At 43.0% G+C, this 22,500-nt stretch overlaps 1 protein-coding gene across 11 annotated transcripts in view; it reads left to right on the forward strand.

Moving 5' to 3' along the window:
* Positions 1–22,500, forward strand: part of cacna1aa (calcium channel, voltage-dependent, P/Q type, alpha 1A subunit, a) — an 87,415-nt gene that overhangs the window by 62,567 nt on the left and 2,348 nt on the right. For 5 of the 11 annotated variants that reach the window (XM_035996410.1, XM_035996411.1, XM_035996413.1 and 2 more), the window contains 11 exons: positions 1,572–1,668; positions 6,768–6,882; positions 7,486–7,593; positions 8,678–8,781; positions 10,661–10,776; positions 10,879–11,011; positions 13,034–13,147; positions 16,089–16,127; positions 17,826–18,039; positions 18,334–18,644; positions 20,381–22,500. The exon at positions 20,381–22,500 is cut by the window's right edge and continues 1,246 nt beyond it. In XM_035996410.1, the coding sequence (XP_035852303.1) occupies positions 1,572–1,668; positions 6,768–6,882; positions 7,486–7,593; positions 8,678–8,781; positions 10,661–10,776; positions 10,879–11,011; positions 13,034–13,147; positions 16,089–16,127; positions 17,826–18,039; positions 18,334–18,644; positions 20,381–21,193 (2,164 nt within the window). In that variant the 3' untranslated portion in view covers positions 21,194–22,500. The remainder of the gene's footprint in view (positions 1–1,571; positions 1,669–6,767; positions 6,883–7,485; positions 7,594–8,677; positions 8,782–10,660; positions 10,777–10,878; positions 11,012–13,033; positions 13,148–16,088; positions 16,128–17,825; positions 18,040–18,333; positions 18,645–20,380) is intronic. The other 6 variants (XM_035996415.1, XM_035996412.1, XM_035996416.1 and 3 more) reach the window with 6 other exon arrangements.

Genomic DNA, 22,500 nt, shown 5'->3' on the forward strand with positions numbered 1-22,500 from the left:
GTACACACAACAGTAATTTGGTAGGCCTTGACACTGACATGATGCACCTTTTATGATTGCTTAATAACTTAATAAATTCATAAATGTATCACCTTTCTGTTTGTGTATGCAGCAGTAGTCCACACAAAACCACCAAGACATTTCTTAAGACCTGTATATTTCTTATGCTTGTTTTAATATGCTCACACACAGAGCCAGGCCCAAGCAATGAAATTGTTTACTTCTCAACAATGCTGTAAAAAATAAAATTCAAACTGTTTACAACCTCAGCACACGATATTTCAAATGATCTGGAAATAGACAAAAAATGAACAAAGCACCAGTGTCAACTGGTTAATAGAACAGAATTTCCTAGCGAAAGATCTGCAAGGGGGCTGTAACGGATCTGAGCATAACCTCATCTGGCATCTGGTTATCTCTCTTACACCGTACAACCCATCCCTCCCCCTCCCCTTCCTCCTCTTTTCTGTAAAGTGTCCTGAAATATCTCCGACCCCTTTCCCAAACCTTTTCCCTCTTCTGGAATCTGCATACTGCTAAAAAAAAAAAACTTAAAGTGGCAACGTCTGCACTCAAACAAAGCTCCCTTGTCCAACTCTGTAGTCTGAGTGTCTACTGTAGACATGCTACGTTTCATGGTATCTGTATTCCAGTGCCTGTGTGTTGCCCTCATACTGTCCTGTAGACTGCACTGCTCTAAACAGGGAAAGTGTGAAAGGAAGAAGACATAAGAAAATGGAAGGCATAATCAAATTTATAAAAGATTACAATGAGGATGAAAACAGTGTTCGGAAAAAATGAAGGAGTGAGATTTAAATAGTAATTGCAGGTTATCAAAGGCTAAATGTTATGGTTTGTATGCCTTAGAAATCAACAGACACTTTTTAGAAATGTATAAAATGTGTTTTTACAACATGCCACAAAGATAACCAGATACCTTTGCTGCATATTGTGACAATGTTCCCTTTCTTGTAACTAACATGCTAATTTTAACCCAACCTTACTTAATATGACATGGACACCGCTGCACAGGAATCAGAAGACAGGGAACAAAGAAACTTGGCTGCCATTGAACACATATTTAAGAGGGAGGGGATCTACACACCACAAGCAGCTATTAAGCATTTAGCTGTTTTCCAAGCACATGCTTCTCTACTATGTTTACAATTCCTTACTGTAATTACATTGTGCACAAATCCAGTTGGGGGTTGGACTGGAGAGAGGAAGGAAAGGGATGTCAAACTAAGGATGAGGAGTGAGTGAAAATAAAACAACAGGATAAAGGAGGAGGATTTTGGAAACTGTATTGGCAGTGCTAAGGACCACATTTAACAATGTGTGGCATGCAGTGAAGTTTGTAGAGTGTGTGTAGAGTTTACATAGGTGCATTCAGGTGCAGATGTGTCTACAGAGTCTGTTATTTACAGTAAACATGTTGTAAAGTATTTCCAGATACTGTGTACTTGTCAATCTTGTGCTCTTCCTCCCAATGTTCTCTCTTCTTTCTGGATGTGTGTGTGTTTTTCCTGTGTGTATGTGTGTTTCTTAACTACCCTGTATTCTTCTTGCAGCGGTCGCATTCATTATAAGGACATGTACAGTTTATTACGAGTTATCGACCCGCCTCTCGGCTTAGGCAAGAAATGCCCCCATAGGGTGGCCTGCAAGGTTTGACTTCCATTCAAACAAAATTTCTCAACCACACATGCTAGCCACAGCATCCAGGAATGGAGTGAATGCCGCTTTTATTTAATTTCTTCTTTTTCATTTCAATTTTACAACTTATTTTTCACCGTTATCTACTTGCATTCTGAACTGCTGAGAGAATGTGCGGGACAATGCAGACACCCAGAGAAGCATGTGAAATGAAAAAAAAAAAAAAAAATACACACATTAAGACATTTTTGCACATTGTAAGATTTATCTTTTTTATATATATATATATATATATATATATATATATATATATATATATATATATATATATATATATATATATATATATTCTTTTCTGAATATTCTTTTCTTTTGCTTGGAGCCATGGCTATAATGTAGCAAGCTACGGTTGCTCACTGTAGTGTTGCATTGTTCTTGGTTTTTGGGGGTTGGGGGAAAGACAGAAACTGCATTGACACCCCTTCCTCCTCCTCCCCTCTCTCCTCGTCCGAGCAGCAGCAGCAGCAGCAGCTTGGTGCCTGCTGTCAAGCTCTGCCCTGCTCGTCTGTGCAATCACACACAAACACACACAAACACACACACACACACACACACACACACACACACACATGCCTTTGTCCTGCTTACACAGAATTGTCTTCTGATACTACAAGAGAACATTTACTTTTCAAATTCCAATCCTCCTGTTGTCTCCCTTCCCTCTGTCATTTACTCCCTCTCTTTTTTGACATGACAAACTGTTAGAGAGTACTGTAGATCACAGAAAAGCCACACGGCCACAGTATTTCCAAATCAGCCCAATAACCTTGTCTTTCTGTTGTTTTGTTCTTTTACTTTGTTTTGCTCTTTTTCTCTCTTCCTCCCCTTTTCTCTCTCAATCTCTGACACTGTGATTTTCTTTTCTCTTTTCAACTCTATCCTCTAATCAATCGTCTCCTCAATCTCTCTCTCACTGCATCTTTTTTTTCTCCCACTTCCTTCCTCCATCTCTCCCTTTTTTGTGCTTTTGTTAACGGGGTGATGGCTGATGATGCAGTGGCAGGATCAGTTGCAGGGAAATGTATGACATGCTGAGGCACATGTGTCCTCCACTAGGCCTCGGGAAGAGGTGTCCAGCACGGGTGGCCTACAAGGTCAGAAAGGACCCCATCATCACCCTAATCTCCTATGGGTGTCGGGTTTTTTTTTGTTTTGTTTTTGGGAGGTGGGGGTCCAAGAGGGAGGGGCCAGGGATTTAAGCGCTCAACGTGGTGTAAACTTTAGTGTCATTGTTTCTTTAGTTCTGTTATTGTTTCTTTTCGTGGAAAGTGGGGGTGGGCTGGTCCGTGTTGTGGCGTTGTGTGGTGGTGTGAGATGGGTGGGTGGAGGTAGCAAGACAATTAGGGTGAATGGTTAGGCAGGGGTGGGTATCCACGGGAGGGGACGAAAAGAGGGACCTTCTCAGCTCGTTTGCACCGTGTACGATAGACACACAAGCTCACGTACACAAACATGCAAAAGCCATGCACATTATAATCAACAGTGTCATATTGTTCTTCAAGTAAAGTGATGGTAGTAAGTGTATACAGGAATGCAATTATTCAAACATCTAAGTACAAAAACATTAAAGATATTAATTAATTAGACAAACATTTCACACATGTAGACACACGCACTCTTACACAGAAGCATGCGTGTGCAGCAGGGCTTGGAAGGTCCGCTAGACTTACGTCCTCTGACTCGTTCCGTCCTGTGGATGGGGCGGACACACACACACACGCACACAAACACAGACTTAAGTCATATCAACCTACACACAGATATCTGTTATTTCCAATGGTAGAGAGAGCAGAAGGGCTTGTCTCAGTGATGTGTTTCCCTCAGAGAGCCTTTGGTTGCCATACAGAAGCAGTTCTTTTTTCTGTCACCCTTCATGTAGCAGCTCCAAGCCCCCAAGCAGCCTTTTCTATCTGCAAGTCCAATCTTCTCTTTGTCCTTTGGTTCTGTCGTCAATGCAGTTCTATTCTGTTTCCAGCCCCCCCCTCATCTCTGCATAATGCTCCCCTCCCCACACATATACACTCCCTCACCTGCCTTTTGCATGGCCGATAATCACCACCACCACCAACCCCATGCACAGACCCCTGTCTGTCATATAATTAGCACAGACACAATTAATCGTACACAAATTGTTATCAGAATAGAAATATACAGAATGATAACAACAAACAGTCTTGTGATCAACATGACAGTCTCATGATGCATCATTGGCAGATCACTGTGAGCCTCAGGGGGCAGCCGGCCAAACAGCCTGTAGGCACAGGAGATCATTCCATCGCTAACCATTGCTTGATCCAACTCCCTTCTCTTTATTCAGCAGACCTGGGGCAAATAGTACTGACATTTTATAATATATCCATGTGAATGGGACTTAAATACAAGTACAATTTATAATGTAAGAGGTTGCCATTCAAGGAACAGTATACCAAACTTATTTTCTTAGGCTACTTTATATTTACATTCTAAGATTATTGTCCTAAAAAGAAATCTCCATCTATGATCTCCACTTGAATACACAAAAAACAGGTTGTTACCTGTGTGGACTAAAATGTGTTATTTGACCAGACTGATCTCATGAAGTGGCGTATGTATGACACGCCAATTCGTATGCCATTGTTGGCGTGTTATCAAGACGCATACTCGCTTTTTAGCGTGTTTATCAACGGCGTTTGGCCTCCATTGACTTACATTACGTTGCCATTGCGTGTGAATTGACACCGTAGTGAATAGTATGAAAGGGCGAAAATCCGCGTAGGGAGGTTGGTCGGGTGGAGGATGGGTAAAACACAGGATCGTGTACCGCGTGTAATGTTTCCTTCGTGTCCCGCATGTGATGTTTCCGTTCAAGTTTGTTCTTTTCCTAAACCCAACCCATTCTTCTTTTCCTAAACCCAACCCGCATGGCGTGTCACGTTTCTGAAACCCAACCCCGTTCTTCTTTTCCTAAACCCAACCTTAGCCTCGCGATAACACGTAGCCTCGCAATACCACGCCACGTGGCTTTAGAAAGTGGTATGTATGTTTACGCTGTGACGTTGCAGACTGCCATCCGCTGTATACTGCATAGACATACACGCGGATAGCTCAAAATGCGTACAGATAACACAACACTTGGCTTTAGGAAAAAGGCGTGTATGTTTACGCAAAGTCATGATATCACGTTCCATTTGACCCAGGTTTTTTGCACCCATAGCTCTGTCTCTTTCTCGTGTTTTTATTTTTTAACCCCAACCTTACATTCAATGCTCACTTTCTCTCCTTTTCCTATTCAACATTTTTCCTAAAAGCCTCCTTCCTGAACTAAAAGTTGAACCCTCAATCCTCCTGCCCATCAACCTAACATGCCCTTTGATAATTACTGCTGGAAGACTTCCAGAAGCCATCTGTGTTTATGCCGTACCTCCCTTACCACTTTCCCTAAGCACCTTGCCAATGAGAGAAATCCAAACCTTACCTTTGACCTTCCCTCCAGTCCACAGAACAATGACCCATCTTGCACCACTGCTTTTAACCTTCGATCTTCTCTGTCCTTAAGAGAGATGGCAGAGCCTTCAGGCAGGACCGCTTTCTTACAGACACAGCCAACTAAGTGTGGTGATGTTTCTTTCCTTTTTTTCTTTCCATAGTTTTTTCTTTTCTTTGTCTATTTTTGGTCACTTTTTCTCTTTACACGCTCCAGCTCATAACCTATTAACCTATTGATTTTTATTTCTCTATCATCTTTCTCCCTTAAGCCTTCCCTTTCAACTCTTATCATATCTATTTTCTGGCAGAAGAAATATTTCTTTTCACCTCATATTTCCTACACATACCTGGATTATGCTTGCCTGAACAATCATTTTGCATCTTAGCACCAAAACAACACTTCCTTGGTGGCCATTTTCAGTTTTCTTCTTTCTTTTTCCACAGAATGCTGCTCTCTCTCACCTATTAACCCTCCAAGTCTGTGCCCATTTTTCACAAATTAGACATCAGATAATTAGCGATAGAGCTAGTCGCTCTATTATTTCAGCCGAGCCCTGTTGTTTACAAATTTACTTATTCTCCTCGATAACAGCCACGTTAAAACAACTCACAAACTCATTTTAATGTCGCCAACAAAGGATGCTTTCTGTGTACGGCTGTGCAGCTGCTTGTCCTGAGAGGCATATTGCCTGTGCATGTTGCATGAGGGTGGGATGTGCAAAAAGGGTTTGGGGGAAAAGAGAATTAAAAAAAATTGTTTTGATGGATGGATTAAAGGAGAGGCATTTAATGAGGATGTGGGGGGGAGGCATGCTGCATCTTTGGGTTGTCGCCGTCTTCTGTCACCAAACACACACGAACGTCATCTTTGAGTTGGTGTGTGTCTTTGTATTGTCTGTTTCAATTATAAACCAACAAGATCTATAAAGGATCAAACCAATAAACGAAAACCAAAGTGTTGCCCTTCCTTAGATTGGTCCCTTGGTTGCTTTTGGTTTATTGGTTTATCATCCGATCTCTGTTGTTTTTACTGTGAACCTCCAAACCCCTAGAGGGAGCTCTGGATCATAGTAGCTGCTGCTCAGCCTGTCATTTCTTCTTTTAAGGCTCACGTTTGACAGTTTAACCAACCTGTGAGGTCTTTTGAATGTCAACAAACGTATATAGATAATATTACAATTAGGTAAATAAATGAATATATAAGTCGAGGGACAAATCTGGGGGAAAGAAGTTCTTTTGTAATACCTTTGCACTCACAGGTTCTCTCATATGACAAAACAGATTGAAATCTGTGAATTCCTACATGTGAATTTGTTGTCACCGCAGCACTGAATATCAAATATGCCTAATCTGACACTGTAGCTGAGTCTGAGCCATTTGTTACAGACAGACAGAGTCAGTTACAGATGCTATGCACAGCTCCTTCAACCTCCTTTACCCAAACCCCTCCCTTCTCCCTACTCCCCCTCCCCTTCCTGCCACCGACTCAACGCCCCCTCCCCGTTGTCACCTGGAGGTTCCACATACATGCTACCCCACTTACTTCCCAATTTTCTCACCGCTCACCCTGATTGGCTCTCCCACAGAGACTGCTCCGTATGGATCTGCCTGTGGCCGATGACAACACAGTCCACTTCAACTCCACTCTCATGGCCTTGATCCGCACAGCACTGGACATCAAGATCGCCAAGGGTACGGAAGGTTTGGAATCCCTCTTACCTCCTTTGCTCCAATTTTCACATGCTGTCTTCTCCTTTTTCTTATTTCTCCTGTAGTGCAGTGCTGTCTGCTTTTTCTGTGCTGAACCCAGAAACCTTCAGCTCTTCCTGATGCTTCTCCTACTGTGTCTTAAGTACAGCGTGATTTCTATGGCGGTAGATCCTGTGTGTGCATGTTGTGTGTGTGAAGCTGAAGGTTGAGATCCTGTGGGAATGTGGTTCTATTACTTCTGCTTAAAAACACCTAGTGACGCCATTTTCAGTGCAGTTATGATTTGATAATGGCAATTATTATAACCATACTAATAAAAATCTTCTGTTTGTTTGTCTTTGTTTTTCGTTCTCTCTTATACCTTTTTGTATCAATCTGAATGGGTGTGAATGGTTTGTGTGTGTGTGTGTGTGTGTGTGTGTGTGTGTGTGTACGACTAAACTTTGTACTTTTGTGCACATCTGCGTGTGCATCTTCATGTGTCTGAATTTTTGTGTGTCCATATACTTGGGCATGGATGTCCGTGTATCTATATGTGTGCGAATGTATGTATCTGTATGTATGTGCATGCGCGTGTTTGTTGAATCTGCTTAGGTGGTGTTGACAAGCACCAGATGGACGCAGAGCTGAGGAAAGAGATGATGGCAATCTGGCCCAACCTCTCCCAAAAGACTCTGGATTTGCTGGTTACGCCACACAAGTGTAAGTTGCAGAGTGTTGTGCCGGCGCAGCAATGTGGCTTGGATCCAGCCACCCTGTGCCGCCCAGTGCTCCAACGTTGTTTTCTCTTCACGTCACCTGAAGGACCGCTTCTCTCAGCCAGTCTCTCTCACTGCTGCACCCTCTGATACTGCTGGCACATTACCCCGCACATCCACACCCATAAACCTTAGATATATCAAGACGTAATTATGTGAACATGAAGACAGAAGCACTCACAAAGCACAGGCTGCATGGTTAACAGAGAAGAATACACACACACACACACACACACACACACACACACACACACAAACAAACAATACCCTAACTCCGATCCTTTCTTTCAGCTAGAGAAACTACACTCACCAGAATAGACCCACCACCAAACCCCAACACTTCTCCACCTCTCTACCTCTCCGTGCCTGAGATCAGAGGGTGCCTCACTATAGATCAACTCTCTATAGACGTCTTTTCACTTCAGGGGCGGTCAGCTGTGTGCACTAGATGGCTGGCTGTGCTTAATAGAACTTACTGTATATTGTTAGTGTTATTACACTAAGAACAAATGCACATGTGCTAATGCACGGGTTGCATGTTACAGTGGTTGCTTTAGTTTGTGAAATGCATGAGATTTGCTATCGAAATGTATTGTGTATTTGAGCATTACATTTGCAACCAAGTCAAAGGACGTCATTAACAGTCTATATATCACAGATTTTATTTTGATTTATTTTCTTTTCTCTATGACTTGGTTAAATTTGTGTTGATTCTTGCGATCTCATGATTGCAGATTTCTGGAGCGACTGAATTTAGTTTGATCTATATCACAATGAGATGCCTTGATTGCAAGATTTTACCTGTGAAAAATATTAATGCTATATAAAAGGTAAACTAAAGTAAAAAGCGTTTAAAAAAAAAAAAAAAAAAGAAACAGTCTGTCTGTGAAAAGACTAGTTGCTCAATGTTGTGTGTGTGTGAAATGTTTCTCTGTTCGTGTGCATGCCTCACCCCTTTCTACCATTCCTCGCGCTCAGGGTCCATACCAAAAGGTCTAATCTTGCAGGGTAACTTGTCATTCTCTCAGCAGCCACAGACCTGACAGTTGGGAAAATCTATGCTGCTATGATGATCATGGAGTACTACCGGCAGAGCAAGATCAAGCGCTCGCAGGCTCTTCGGGATGAGCAGGTACTGCTGTCTAAAGGAGAATAGCACTCTACTCTACCTGCCGCAAACCCTTTAAAGTCAAAGGCAGACTGACGCACTGAAATCAAGCCTGCAGGACTGTAGTCCCATTCATATAAGCCTGGGCTGTGACAACCTCTGTCCAGATCCAGGGAATAGTCCTTATTCAGTCACCTAACTGGGTGAATACAACAATTTGCCATCTAATGCAATCTCATTCTCTAACACCCAGAACAGTGCTGCCATCTGCTGGGCAAGGTCAGCTACTTCTTGCTTTTTCAGTAATTTCAGCATTGGCAGAAAAAATGCAAATATAATTCATGTAGTATACCTTTCACAAAATTGTAAATGCTTATTAAGCAGAAGAATTATTTCAAGTTGTTGCAGTTATTTAGCAGTTTATATGCCTGAGACTGCTGCGTTGCTGAAGTGTTGTCACAGCCTCTAAGGTGCCCATGCCTGAACCTCATTGGAGCACTCCTAATGGCTCCCTTTGCTGAGCTTGATTCTTTCCTGTGTCGACTGCTTGAAAAGATACTGTACCTCCTCACTCCCCATCACCTATGCTTGTAACCTTGGACTGTTAGATTTGCATCATGATATTGCTGCACCCTTAATTCAGGTCAATGACAGAGGTGACCACCCTCCACATTCATTTAGCTGTATTTCATCTTAGTATTTGAGATCAGAAGATAGTATCTTCTTCGTCGCCCTTTTCTCTCCCTTAACACATACTGTACATCATCTCCCTTCCCCAGTCCACCTGTCGAATTGTAGGCTGCTGCCTGTCCTGACCGGGGGCAGCAGGATCGGGCCACCATATGTTGTAGCAACACCCAGTGAGAGACCTCTGTACTGTTTCATGATTCAAAAAAATGTCATTAGTGCAGATACCACCACACAACAATCTAAAAGTGTTAAGTGTGTTTTACATGCTGTACATTGTATTGTATTTAGTGCTTGCACACATAGACGGAAGGTTTGCCTAGGTTTGGATTTGAATAAAGGTCGAGAGAAAGAAAAGGACGGAAAGGCAAAGCAATTGCTCATTTTAAAATCACAAAGCTCAAAAATTGGAAATTTTGAATGTGAAAGATAACATTTGACATCCACTGGAGTTTTATTTTTACATGCATGTGTAGCAGGTTAATGGTCACTTTGACATTGTGAAAGGTGGTTGTTAGGTAGCACTGTTGTAACTTCTTCAGTAGATAACTAATATATGAATTACAATGAATGTAGCATTGTCCCATCATGCATTTCACCTGCTATATGTTCCCCTCCACAGGATTGTTGCAGTATTTATCTGCCATGATGTCCTCCATCCCTCATTTGAACGAGGCCCCTCCCTCTTTTATTTCTCCCCTTTTTATCGGTTCGAATTCTACCTCCCCTGCTGTAAAAACATGTTATGTTTTCTTCTATTTTTTATTTGGAAATGTATTTTCTAACAACATTAGAGTATATACATCTATCATCAGATGACAACTGATCATCAGATGAAACCCAGAATGATTGCTGATAATTCCCTTTTGATTGTACTCTGAGCTCCAGACTGAGTGGGTGAATTCAACTTCCTTATTGGACCTCGTGAAACACTTTAAAGTTTAGTCCTGGACCTGGATGCCTCAAAGGGTTGCCAGATCCCAGAATGCACTCTGAGTCCACCCATATCTTTCTCTTGCTAGCTGCTGGGCTTCAGTTGCTCAAGAGTCCCTTGTTCCCATTTATTCCTCTTCCATTACCTATTTTGCCTGGCTTTGCTTCAGCCGACAGCCCCCTCTCTCTACATGCCCTCTGTTCCTGCTCTGCCTCTTCTCCTTCCATTTCCCTGTCAGTCTGCCTGATAGCTGGCGACGGCCATGTTGTATATCTTACACAGAATCGAACGCCATTACTGTTTCAGCGCGTGGAGCCACCTTCCCCCACCCAGGATGGGGGTCCGGGACTTAACAACGCCCTCCCTCCAGCTGAGACAACAGAGACTGTCAACGGCCTGTGAGTTGGATGTGGTTGCCATGTTTTACTTTACAGGAGGTGGTTGTAAGCAGACCGGTTATGAAACATGTGTCTGTCATGGTGTGTTTGTGTGTGTCATAGGCCGGTGGAGGGGGGGGTCCCGGAGAGTCATTCATGGGTGACGGCTCGTGCTCAGGAGATGTCCCAGAAAGTCGGCAGCTGGAGCCCTGAGGGACACCCTGAGGATGGCCTGGGAAGCATGACCAACTCTCAGGTAGAAAGCTCATAGACGCACACACCAAGGACCACACATCTAACAGCACACACACACACACACACACACACACACACACACACAAACACACTATACAGATAAAATACATCTTTTTCACACACCAGGTTTGTGTGGACAAGTTCTCAAATACCCATTCAACATTTGTTTTTACTTTCATGTCATTGCTACCAAATGAACTCCCAAAGAACCATTGAGGTCACTTAAATGGTAAAATGAACTATGATCTTCATTCAGTGACTGATTGCAATTCTATCCATAACCTCTGTGTGTTACATGAATTAGATGAAGACATAAGGACATCAGGTTTGTGTTCCCCTTTACTATAACTGAGGTTAAAGTAGAAATACAGCAATATTTTGTTATACAGGGCATTGGCTTGCTTCTTGTTTCATGTGTTTACACTCCATTCCAGTGCGATCAGTATCAGCAATATTAACTTAAGCTTACAGTTAAGGGCACTCTTGTCATGAGTGTCAAATAAACAACAATTGTGTTAAATACTGCAGTATTGTAAAAGCTGAAGCCAATTTGGAACAAAATAGAGAAGCTCAGAGCTCATACTGTCCCATATTTACTGCCTTATTGCCTTTATTGTTTTTACTCAGGAGGTCATTTTCATTTCCTGTGATCTCTCCTTGATTTTTCAGTTAGTGTTGACATGGCGTTAAACCTTTCTTTGATTAGTTCCATCTCTCAAACGTGTCTCTTCACGCAATTATTTTATCTTACTGAATTTTTCCGTTGTCGTACGTTTCCACATTTCATTCAGAGTCTATTTTGCCTCTGTATTCAGAGTGGTTCATGTCTTTGTCATCATGCTGTTAAACCTCTCTGCTTGTAGACCTCTTGGAGGGCCTGACTGGTCTCCGTGTCAGTCAGCCCTATAACATAGCCACTTCTCCATATTAATCAACAGAGGTCTGGAGAAGTTTAAACTCAGGAGTTGGATAGAAGAGAGTGGCTGTCGGCTTCATTCAAACTAGTTTGAATGATAACCTACAGTTAGATACGGCAAATTAAACCACAACGAAGCACAAACAACAGGAAATATTAGACAACATGTTGTCTTTATAGGAAAAACACCCCCCAAACACTGAAATGTAATGTAATGATGAGATGAGCAGTGAGCAGATGCTGCAAGTGGTTTAGCTTTTATCTGGCATTACATAAATTATAGTTTATAAGTTATTATTTTATTATATTTTATATATTTTATCTGGTCTTTTTTAATGACTGAATGAATAAAATAGCTGGCACTCCATCTCAGCTAATGATTGAAACTTAAATAACAACAAATAAGTGCCACGCCTTGGTTTTAAACAGCCCCAGCTGCCAGATTCAGCTCCAATTCTTAAGGTATACTCCAAACGAAATAGAATTTGCCATATTTGCGCTGGAAAATGTGCATAGTTTGCGACCAGAACAACAGGCTGGATCAAGATTTGACAACTGCAGTGTTTGCAAATTAGCCAGCCGAATTTGTTGTCATTTTTCCACAACCTCCTGTACTGCCTACAATGCATCAGCGCCTGCACTTGGCCAACACTGTTATGTGATCAGTTGCGTTTTTCACGTCCTTTGGGCTGCATTTGGGTTTCCCCTCTAATACATTGCTGCTGACTCTCGAGTTCCTCCATCTGGCATCGATGCTGTTAAACAAAGAATCTTTGCATTAGCTTAACGCTCCATTTTTGACAGTGGTCAAACACAAAATTGGATTTTATTTGGAATATACCCACTATCTTAAGATCCAAACACTCAATTCCTTTATTTTTTTCTATTCATAGCACAATTTAAAACTAAAACAACAAACAAAGAAAAAAAAGGTAAAATCCCTTCTCAAAAACTCACCAAATTCTCCCACTGACTACCTTTACCTCTCTGAGACCCTCAATTCTCTGCTTTCTTTGGATAACAAACTTTCCCACCAACCCCCCCTACTCCCCGTCAGTTTTCATGGCAGTCGTCACACCATCTCCTGCTCTCCTGCTCTGTTTTCAGACGGTAGAGATGAGAGAGATGGGGCAGGATGGTTACTCGGATACTGAGCACTTTCCGCCAATGGAAGGCCATGGCAGGGCCGCTTCCATGCCCCGCCTCCCAGGCGACAACCAAGTGAGCAGCATTCTTACCTTTCCCTGTCTATTTCCACCCATTATCTCTGTTCCTCATCCCCTTTTTTGTTTAAAATATCATATTCTTAAAGGTCTGACTTGTTGCTTACATATTTATTGCTGTGGTTACTCGAATCAATGTTGGCGAAGGTTTGGCACAGGTTTAACAGGGATTACTGCTAAATGAAGCCACTGATGTGGTACTGGGCAGACTGGTTACTGGGCACAAGGTTACATTTCTGTAGGTACATTTTTTTTCAGCCAAAGACCCACCAGTAGTGTGATGACCATTAAACAAGATATGCTATCGTGAGCAGTGTTGGGCAAGTTACTTCCAAAATGTAATACATTATAGATTACTAGTTACTTTCATCATTTGAGAGTAATTAGTTATATTACAATATTACTGTCTCTGAATTGTAATGCGTTACACTACTTTTGCATTACTTTTGAGTTACTTTCACCAAAATAACAGGGGAAGTTTGATTTGGCAGCTAGCTTGTGAATTTCACCACCGGATCAATAAAGTCTCCTCTTTATCCACTTTAATACATCATAGATTATTCATATTTTGTATAATTAATATAAATATGCAAAGTAACTAAAGCTATACAAAATAGATAAGTAAAAGGTATAATAGGCAAGTAGGAGAAAATGAAAATACTCAATTAAAAGTACGGCATTGTTGTAAAATGTTTGTTTATAGCACTTCAATAAGAAATTCATGTTGTTTAGGTTAAAACACTCTAAAGGAAATGTTCAATTATAGTGTGATTAAAACTCACTATTAACATTATTTACAGTACTTGATTTACAGCTGATTTGTGAAAAGGTAGCCTACACAACCTTATTTAACAGTAATTTAGTTTTACTGCGAACCGTCACAGGAAGTGCTTTTATTTTGAAGTAGGCTACACGGAAGATGTCTGTTGTGTAGCCTACTCTTGCTAGCTTACTGAGATGCAACATGTCTGTCAGGCTCAAGTTGTTCACTTTCTTGTTTGTAAAACTGCAACATATTGAACAGTAAATGGTCACAGTAAAAGACAAGCGTTTTTGGTCGTCATTCGAAGCCATTCCACTACAGGCATAGTTACTCTCCACGGCTGATAAAAATGCAATGATATTTACGTGTAGCAAGCCTCAACATTAATTCCCGACATGTTTATATCTGTCAGCCGCTGACGTACCGTCACCTGTTGGGACATACATGCTGTCCGTACCGTCTCTGGTTCTGACCACGGGAACAGAAACAGGACAGCTCACTTCAATGCAGTGTAATAACTCCTGAAAATAATATCCATCTCGCAAATGTATTTGTCTCTGCAGTCATCTCAACCATCGAATACAGCGACAGGAAAATAATACGGCTTTTTTTTTCCTGTGAAGAAATGTGTCGCGGTGTTGGTGAATTCTTAAAAAAACCAATGCACCACTAAATGTTGCGTTAAAATGCGTTGTAACTCGCGTTACTGGGATTGTAACGAGTATAATATTACCGAAATTTAATTAGTAATGCGTTATATTACTGCGTTACAGCAAAAAGGAATACATTACTGTAATTGCGTTACTTTTGTAACGCGTTACTCCCAACACTGATCGTGAGTGATAATATTTCTGGCTAAAACATGGAAATGTTTTGCTGAAATGTTGACCTCCAAACTTGAATTCAAAAGGGCCATAGCAAGGCAAAGTGAGACCTGCTCCTTTTCTCTTCTTCTCGTTTTTGTTGTCTTCTCTTCCCCTCATCCTGCCACCTGCATGGAGGTTTTTAACCGTGGTTGTCCCGTCTCCATCTTACACACTCATCCATTTTATATTGTTTCATATCCCGGTGAGTGCTCTGGTTGTCATATGCACACAACACATTTATAAATACAAATGTGCACACACACACATTCAGTTTACACACTTTTCTGCCTGCCACTATGTCCTCTTCTTTGTCAAGACTGATTTATTTATCTTTTCTTGTTGTTTTTTTGTACTAAAGTGTCTCTTCCTTCCAAGGAAATCCCAATCAAAGGTTTTGCTTTAGCTGAACTCTTTCTGAATTTTGAGGGATTTTTTTCAACATGAACTGGAACAAGCATGTATTGCGAGTGTGTGTGTGTGTGTGTGTGTGTGTGTGTGTGTGTGTGTGGGGGGGGGGTGGGGGGGGTGTGTGGGTGTGGGTCGGGGGGGGTGTGTGGGGGGGGGTGTGTGTGGGGGGGGGGGGTGTGTGGGTGTGGGTGGGTGGGGTGTGTGTGGGTGGGGGTGTGTGTGGGTGTGGGTGTGGGTCGGGGGGTGTGTGTGGGGGTGGGTGTGTGTGGGTGTGGGTGTGGGTCGGGGGGTGTGTGTGGGGGTGGGTGTTCCGCTGTTTTTCTGTGCTCCGTTTCTCTGTTCTCTGTGCCCTGAAACTCACACTGTTTCTGTCACTCTGTTGTTTGCTGTTGAGTCAAATGTAATTGTGTGTCGGTGTGTATTTGTATCCATTTGTGTGTTTTTTGCTGATTGTCGTCATTGCTGTTGTGACCATGGTGCTGTTGATTGAGCATTTTCATGGCGACCTTGTCTATATAACCCTGTTTTGGCTCCAACCACCCCCAGTCTCTGTGGTAAGTGTTTCTCTTCCACCTTCACTGCTGCTTCAGTGTCTAATCAGCCTCTCTTTCTCTGTCCCTTCTTCTCTTTCTGTCTTTCTCTTTTCTCTCTCCACCGTGGCACCCCATCTCTTTTTGGGTTAAACCTCTACCTAACACTCTTTGGTTTTTACTTGTTCTCCACTGTACCCCTTTTCTCTTTCATTGTGTATCAATCCATCCCTGTCTTCCTTATTTCTCTTCCTCTCTTCTTGGGTCTGTGTGTATGCGCAACGTGTGTATTTGTGGCTCTGTGTGTCTGTGCATGTGTGTCTGTGCGTGTGTGTCTGCGTGTGTGTGTGTATTTTCTCTGTGCTCATACAGCAGCGGAGGAAAGGGAGACAACGTGGCAGTAACCTCAGTGTATGTACCTGTCTTCCCTGTCTCGTCTCTCTTTCTCTTTCCTCTCTCCCTTTCACGCTCACACACTCTGGGAACTTTTTATCCTCATTTGTCATGTCTCCATGTTGTTGGCAGGGGTTTTCTTTCAAATGTATTAGGACAACCTTTTTTTGGCATGACCAAATGTGATGCCAGCCCAGTTTCCAAACTGATCCCAGCATCCTTAGCTACTTCTCTCATGCACCTAATGCAGTGGGTTTGGAATTGGGCTGAACTTTGCACGTCTCCTGTCATTATCAACATGCCACACTGTCTTGTGGCCTCTCTCTCTCTCTCTCTCTCTCTCTCTCTCTCTCTGCTGCTGCTAGTGCTTTGGTGCTCTATGTCCTCATGCCTGTGTGCTCGTCTATAATGATGTTGTCAATGTTTACCCGTCTGTCTCCAAGTCTCCATTCACACCCGCATGCATGAAATGTGTTGAAGTGGGAGTATGTGTGAGTAATGATGAGTGACAGAAAGAGGAAGGATTTGGGTATATGTGCGTGTGAATGGATATGTTGTTGGGATTCTCAGTGCTACTCCTATAAGGGCCAGATAAACTGGTGTTTTATATACATCTGCCAACATTTCACCTGTCAGTTGATTTGTCTAAAACACAATAACTGGAAAACTGGCCCACTCAGCATCCAAAAGGATCTAGCACTGAAGTAGCCTGATATGGTTTACATGCCCAGGTCAGCAACTTGTGGCACCATAGGCTCTGTCCTGCTGTCCCGCCTCAGAGCATGAGGCCTCAGCACTGCAGAAGGAAGTTCTCATGTGGGTGGAGGACTCAGGACAACCCCTATGCACCTGCATGGCTGGAGGAAAGCACGCTGAAACAGAGCAGAAATAGAGGAGTTTTGTGCAGTATTGTGCAATGGAATGTGCCATTTATGGGTGGTGAGGAGGATGGAGGACTGGTGCAACTCCTACTGACATTTCTATCTCATTTTTCTTTTACAAAGCAAGTTACAGAAGCATGGAAGGCATGGCCATTTGCCATTATTTCTTTTACTTTATTTCTTGTTCTTTTTTCTTATACACTTTTGTATTCCTCTGTATCAGGGGTCGGCAATTCCTGTCGCTTCAGCCCTGAAACAGCTTTTCTTAACACTTTGGTGGCTAGCACAGGTGCAGTGGAGACACGTGCCTGTGGTGTGAATTCTGAAGAAAAAAAAAAAGAAAAAAAAGAAATATATATATATATATATATATATATATATATATATATTTATCTGGAAACATACGAGATTCAGACCACCATTACAGATGCAGTGGTATTATTAGTTATTAATCTGGTCATTTTATTAGACTTCATTTCAGCACCAGGAGCTCTTCACATTAAATCCTGTTGAGTGGCCTGGTGCAGAATAAGGGGCGATTTTGAATATTAGATACTATTAGATGATGTTCTTTGTAGGGGCCCAGTAATTGTGACGGAGCTTTTTGCCGACCCCATCCCTTTCCTGGAAGGGATGTGGAGGTAAGGCGGTGGGCTTCTATAAAATTCAAGAAACAAGCCATTCATACACATGCATACATATACACACGTACACAGTGTCTCTTAACCCATGGCTCACAGACAACACCAACTCGACAATCAAAGGAAACACCTCTCCCTGCATCTCTCTCTCTCTCTCTCCCTTCCTTCCTCGGTGCTCTCTTTTTCTCTCTTAGACCATCAATGACAGCAGTCCAATGAAACGCTCGGCCTCGTCGCTGGGCCACAGCAGGTCTGGGCGGGGCCACAGAGACAAAGGAGGGGCAGAGGACTACAACATGGAGTGTGTACCTGAGGAGGGGAGGACTTCCAGACATGGACACCGGCGAAAAGACCGGAGTCATCGGGCGTCTGAGAGGTCCCTCTGTCGCTACACGGAGGCTGACACAGGTGGGAAAGACCACACACACACACACACACAAACAACCACACATATACAGTATAAAAAGCAGTAACATGATCGCTTGACAGATGCTGTACAGTTGCACAATGTAGAAGTTACATTATAATGAGAAAAAGAAAAACTATTCTAATGTATTGAATAAAAACATATAAAAGGTTTGGTGTACCTATTGCTTTTAAGTGTTGATTTTAAGTGGGATGTCATATTGTTGTCTTATGTCCTAGCAATCTTTAGTGTTTTCACCGCACACCAATAATAACTCCCTTTAACTCCATCATCAGGCCTGGGCACAGACCTGAGCACAACCACCCAGTCAGGGGACCTCACGGCCAAAGACAAGGATCGTGACAGAGATCGCGGCCGGTCCAAAGACCGTAAGCACCACCACCATCATCACCACCACCATGGCTCTGTGGACAAGGAGCGCTATGTAGCAGAGCGAGGGGGCGAGTTCGGACACAGGCACTCCCGCGACAGAGAGCTTGACCGGGAGAGGGAGAGAGAAAGGGACCGACGCTGGTCACGATCGCCAAGCGAGGGCCGCGAGGGCCGCGAGGGCCGCGAGGGCCGCGAGTGCATGACGCACAGACAGGTGGGCTTCTGGGTACTTGTGTGCATGTGCTGTCTAGTTTGGAACAAAACATGTTGTTTACTTTCTAGTACAAAAATCAGTGGTATGACCACATTTCCAGTGTTATGCTGGGAAATATAAAACAAGGGCCTCTAGTTTGATTATGGGTAACTGGTGCAATCAGCCAATAAGCTAAGTGTGACGTTTATGATGTGGTTTTGTTATGAAGTTCCTCTGGTGGTCAACTTTCATGAGCACATTACCAACTGGCAAACAGATCTCCTCCGAGTTATCCTGGAAACCTCTGGATAGGACACTGAAAAGTACTATAAACTCACTGTTGACCGGAACGCATGTTACTATTTGATATCATAATGAATAAAGTGACAAAGAAACGTCATGAGTTATCATAGGACTACTCTACTTTTTTCCTGCTTCCCTCAAATTAGAGGCCAAGACGTGTCGTTGTCTTTAACAATCCACAGTTGTGTTAAAAATACCATCGATAGTACGGGCCCTTTATGTACATTTGTGAATACATGCTTGACTACATGTAAGTCACTGTTATCAAACCACTGTTCCAACAACCAAACAAATATGCATACAAATGTATATTTGAGTACCTGACTGCTTTCCCTATCTGCCCTACCTAAATGTTTTTAGACTGCCACTGTTCTCTCATGTTCCCCCCACTACCTTTCCTTTTATGGCATTTTTAAAACACATAACCTACAACATTTCCTATTGAAATAGGAAACAAAAAGTATCTATGATCTACTTTTGCTAAAAAAAACTTCTGTGACACACACCATTTTTTTTTATTTATTAGTTTATTTGTCAGGGACAATGCAGCGCACATTATTACATACATCATTATCACAGTCAAAGCCATAACAATACGTGTAGATGTGTTGCATAAACGGTTTCTAGCCAATAGGCTAATTTACAACCCCAGTCCCTGGTCAGGCCTTTCTAAAAAGATAATCCAAATATAATTTTTAAAAGAATTACATAGTGTGAGTTACACAATCATGCAGCAGATAAATTGTATACTAATATATTACATCAACATTTCACAGAATTACACAAAAGAATATATCACGTAACAACACAAACTCCAAGCACGCAGCCTTATGTATTGAATTTGTATGTTTATAATTTGTCTTGCAAAGGAAGACTAATTGGGGAAGAATTGTTTCCTCACATTTTAACTTTTGTCTTTGTGTTATAATAAATAACTTTTTAGAACTCAACATTTTTGCATACATGTCACACAGCTTGCTAACAAAAATTTAAAACCAAACACACATTTTATATATGTTCAGTGAAAACATTTACCCTGTACCACATTTGTTGCTGCGGAAATCAACCCTTTACCCTTTTTTTCTCTTGTTGTCTTTTGTTTTCTTTCCACTGCGTGACATGTTGCTTCTCTGTGTATGGCGCTGTTTGAAATCTCATCTTTTTTGTCCACATCCTCTGCTCTGTTGCTTTTTGATGCCTTTCATTTCTGCCTTTCTCTCCTCCACTCCACGCACATTATGACTGATGCTTTTATTCTTATTATTGCTGTGGTTCTTGTTCTTGTCCTTTCTATTTGGACTTCCTTGCTTTTTCTCGGCCTCTCTATCTTGCATTCTTTCTTTACCTCTCTATTTGTTTTATACTTTGTCTTTCCCATCCTCTTTATTCTACATGTTCTGTCGTTGAATTTGTGGTTCGTTCTTTTTATTTGCTTTATTTCACTTTTTGTGTAGGGCAGTAGTTCGGTCAGCGGAAGTCCCGTTCCCTCAACCTCGGGGACCAGTACGCCACGTCGAGGCCGTCGACAGTTGCCTCAGACCCCCGCAACACCCCGGCCCCATGTTACCTACTCCCCTGTGGTCCGTAAGGCCATGCCCACACCACCTGGGGGCCCACAGGGCCGACCCCCAGCCCCTGCCCCCCGTCGCTTTTCTCCTGAGCCTCCCCAAGGCCAGGGCCCTCCCCCCGCTGGCCTCCCACTAGCCCACCATGGCACAACCCGCCAGGGTCATCATCCCCCACCTCGCTGGGGAGACTCAGGTGGAGGAGGTGGGTCCATGGAAGGGGATGGCTGCTTCTACAACCAGGACTACCAAGACTATGAGCCCCACCATGAACCACCAGCCTATGAGCAGAGCCCCATGCAGGGTAGCAGCCCCCACCCCCATGCCCTGGCCAACCACCCATTGCCGCCTCCCCCACAGCCACAGCCACATAACCCCCACCCCCCTCCCCAGCCACACCCTGTAAACAATCCCCACCCTCATCCACCGCCACACCCACAGCCCAGTCGCACCTCACCTAGGACTGTCGGCCATGCGCCCCCTCCGACCACCGCCCTGACGGGGCCTGTACAGGGCCAGATGCAGCCTGCTGCCCAGCGCCGCCTACCCAATGGCTACCGCTCTTCATCCCCTTCCACACATCTCCATGGACCCCAACATACTGGGCCCCACAAGGTCCCCCCTCCAGCTGGGCATCCTAGAGGTCCCCGCAAGGGCCTGCATGAACCCTACAGCAAGACGGAGGACGATGACTGGTGCTAGCCTCTGGGGATGGGGGAGGGGCGTAAGGAGGAAAAAGAATTGATAGACGGACCGAAAGATGGGAAGCGCTAAGCCAGTGCTCTGACTGCCAGGGGAAACCATGATTCTTTCTTACTTGCCTGTTCAATTTTTTTTCTCTCCTCTACTGCTTGGCATGTCCCAGTGATGGTGGTCTAGATGAAGGGGTAGGTGTCAGGATGGAGGGGGTGGAACAAGAATGCTGAGGCAGGATCTGGAGAAACAAGTGGTGTAAGGGGAAACCATGCACCTCCATGTTCTGCTTGCATTATTGTTGCATTCATATCTTGATGCCAAATAAGACCAACCTCAAACTGCAGTTTTTAAGGATGCAAGCAGGAGGGGTAATGGACACTAGTCTTTGTGTGTCTTAAATTATGCCTCTGGCAACGAGCTACAGCCACTTACAAGATGTCAACAGTTGCGAATCGACAAAAGACACTTTACAGTCAGAGACAAAAGAACGACCACTGTTTTGTTTTTGCTTATCAAAGTTAACTTCAGTTAAGAATCCAATCCAACCCTCCCAGCCACCAGTTGAATATTGATGAGTTTTATCATCTGTGTTTTTAAATAAGAACAAAACTGACAATGAGCCCTCCACCTGTATGAGGTGAGGAGGCTAAGTGGGCGGGAGAGTTGGGGAGTGCTGCACGGGGTTGACGAGTCCCTTGGTCAAAATCTAGAGGACAGGATGGGTGTGTTGGTGATGTTTACCGTTGTCCCTGGAGAACACCCTCCTCGCAGAATCAAACTGTTTAACTAACCTCAACCCATGACCTACGAGAGAAGAAAAAGAAAAACGTGGAGATGGGTTTCAGAAACAAAAAAAAAACAAACAAACCAATAACTGTTTTCTGCAGTATTTCTTCTTCTATTCCTGCTTCTTCTCCCTCCTTCTCTTCTACTTCTTCAAAACATTGAAGCTTGAATCTTCTGTTGCACCCCACACAGCTTCGTTTTTTAGACTTGCGGAGTTGTACAACCTGTGGAATCCTGCATGAATGATACAAAAAATAATAATAATAGCAACAATGAAAATCTACTGTATGTGGGAGGAAATTTTACTTGGTCCTTTCTGTTGTGGTCTGCAGGGCTTCTCTCTTTTTTTAGTAAAAATGCCTTTCTGTTTCTCTCTCTCCTCTGTATGACATTCTTCTCTTGGTACCTTCATTACACTAAAATCAAGTGACAGAAGGCAATGGGGAGATTACTGTACGTATATCTAGAAGGAACGAAATGATTACTTTTTGCTTGCTTGTCTGTATGTTCTGTGCCAGATGCCTGCC

The sequence above is a fragment of the Sander lucioperca genome, chromosome 21 (assembly GCF_008315115.2).
Source record: "Sander lucioperca isolate FBNREF2018 chromosome 21, SLUC_FBN_1.2, whole genome shotgun sequence".
NCBI classification, from domain to species: Eukaryota; Metazoa; Chordata; class Actinopteri; order Perciformes; family Percidae; genus Sander; species Sander lucioperca.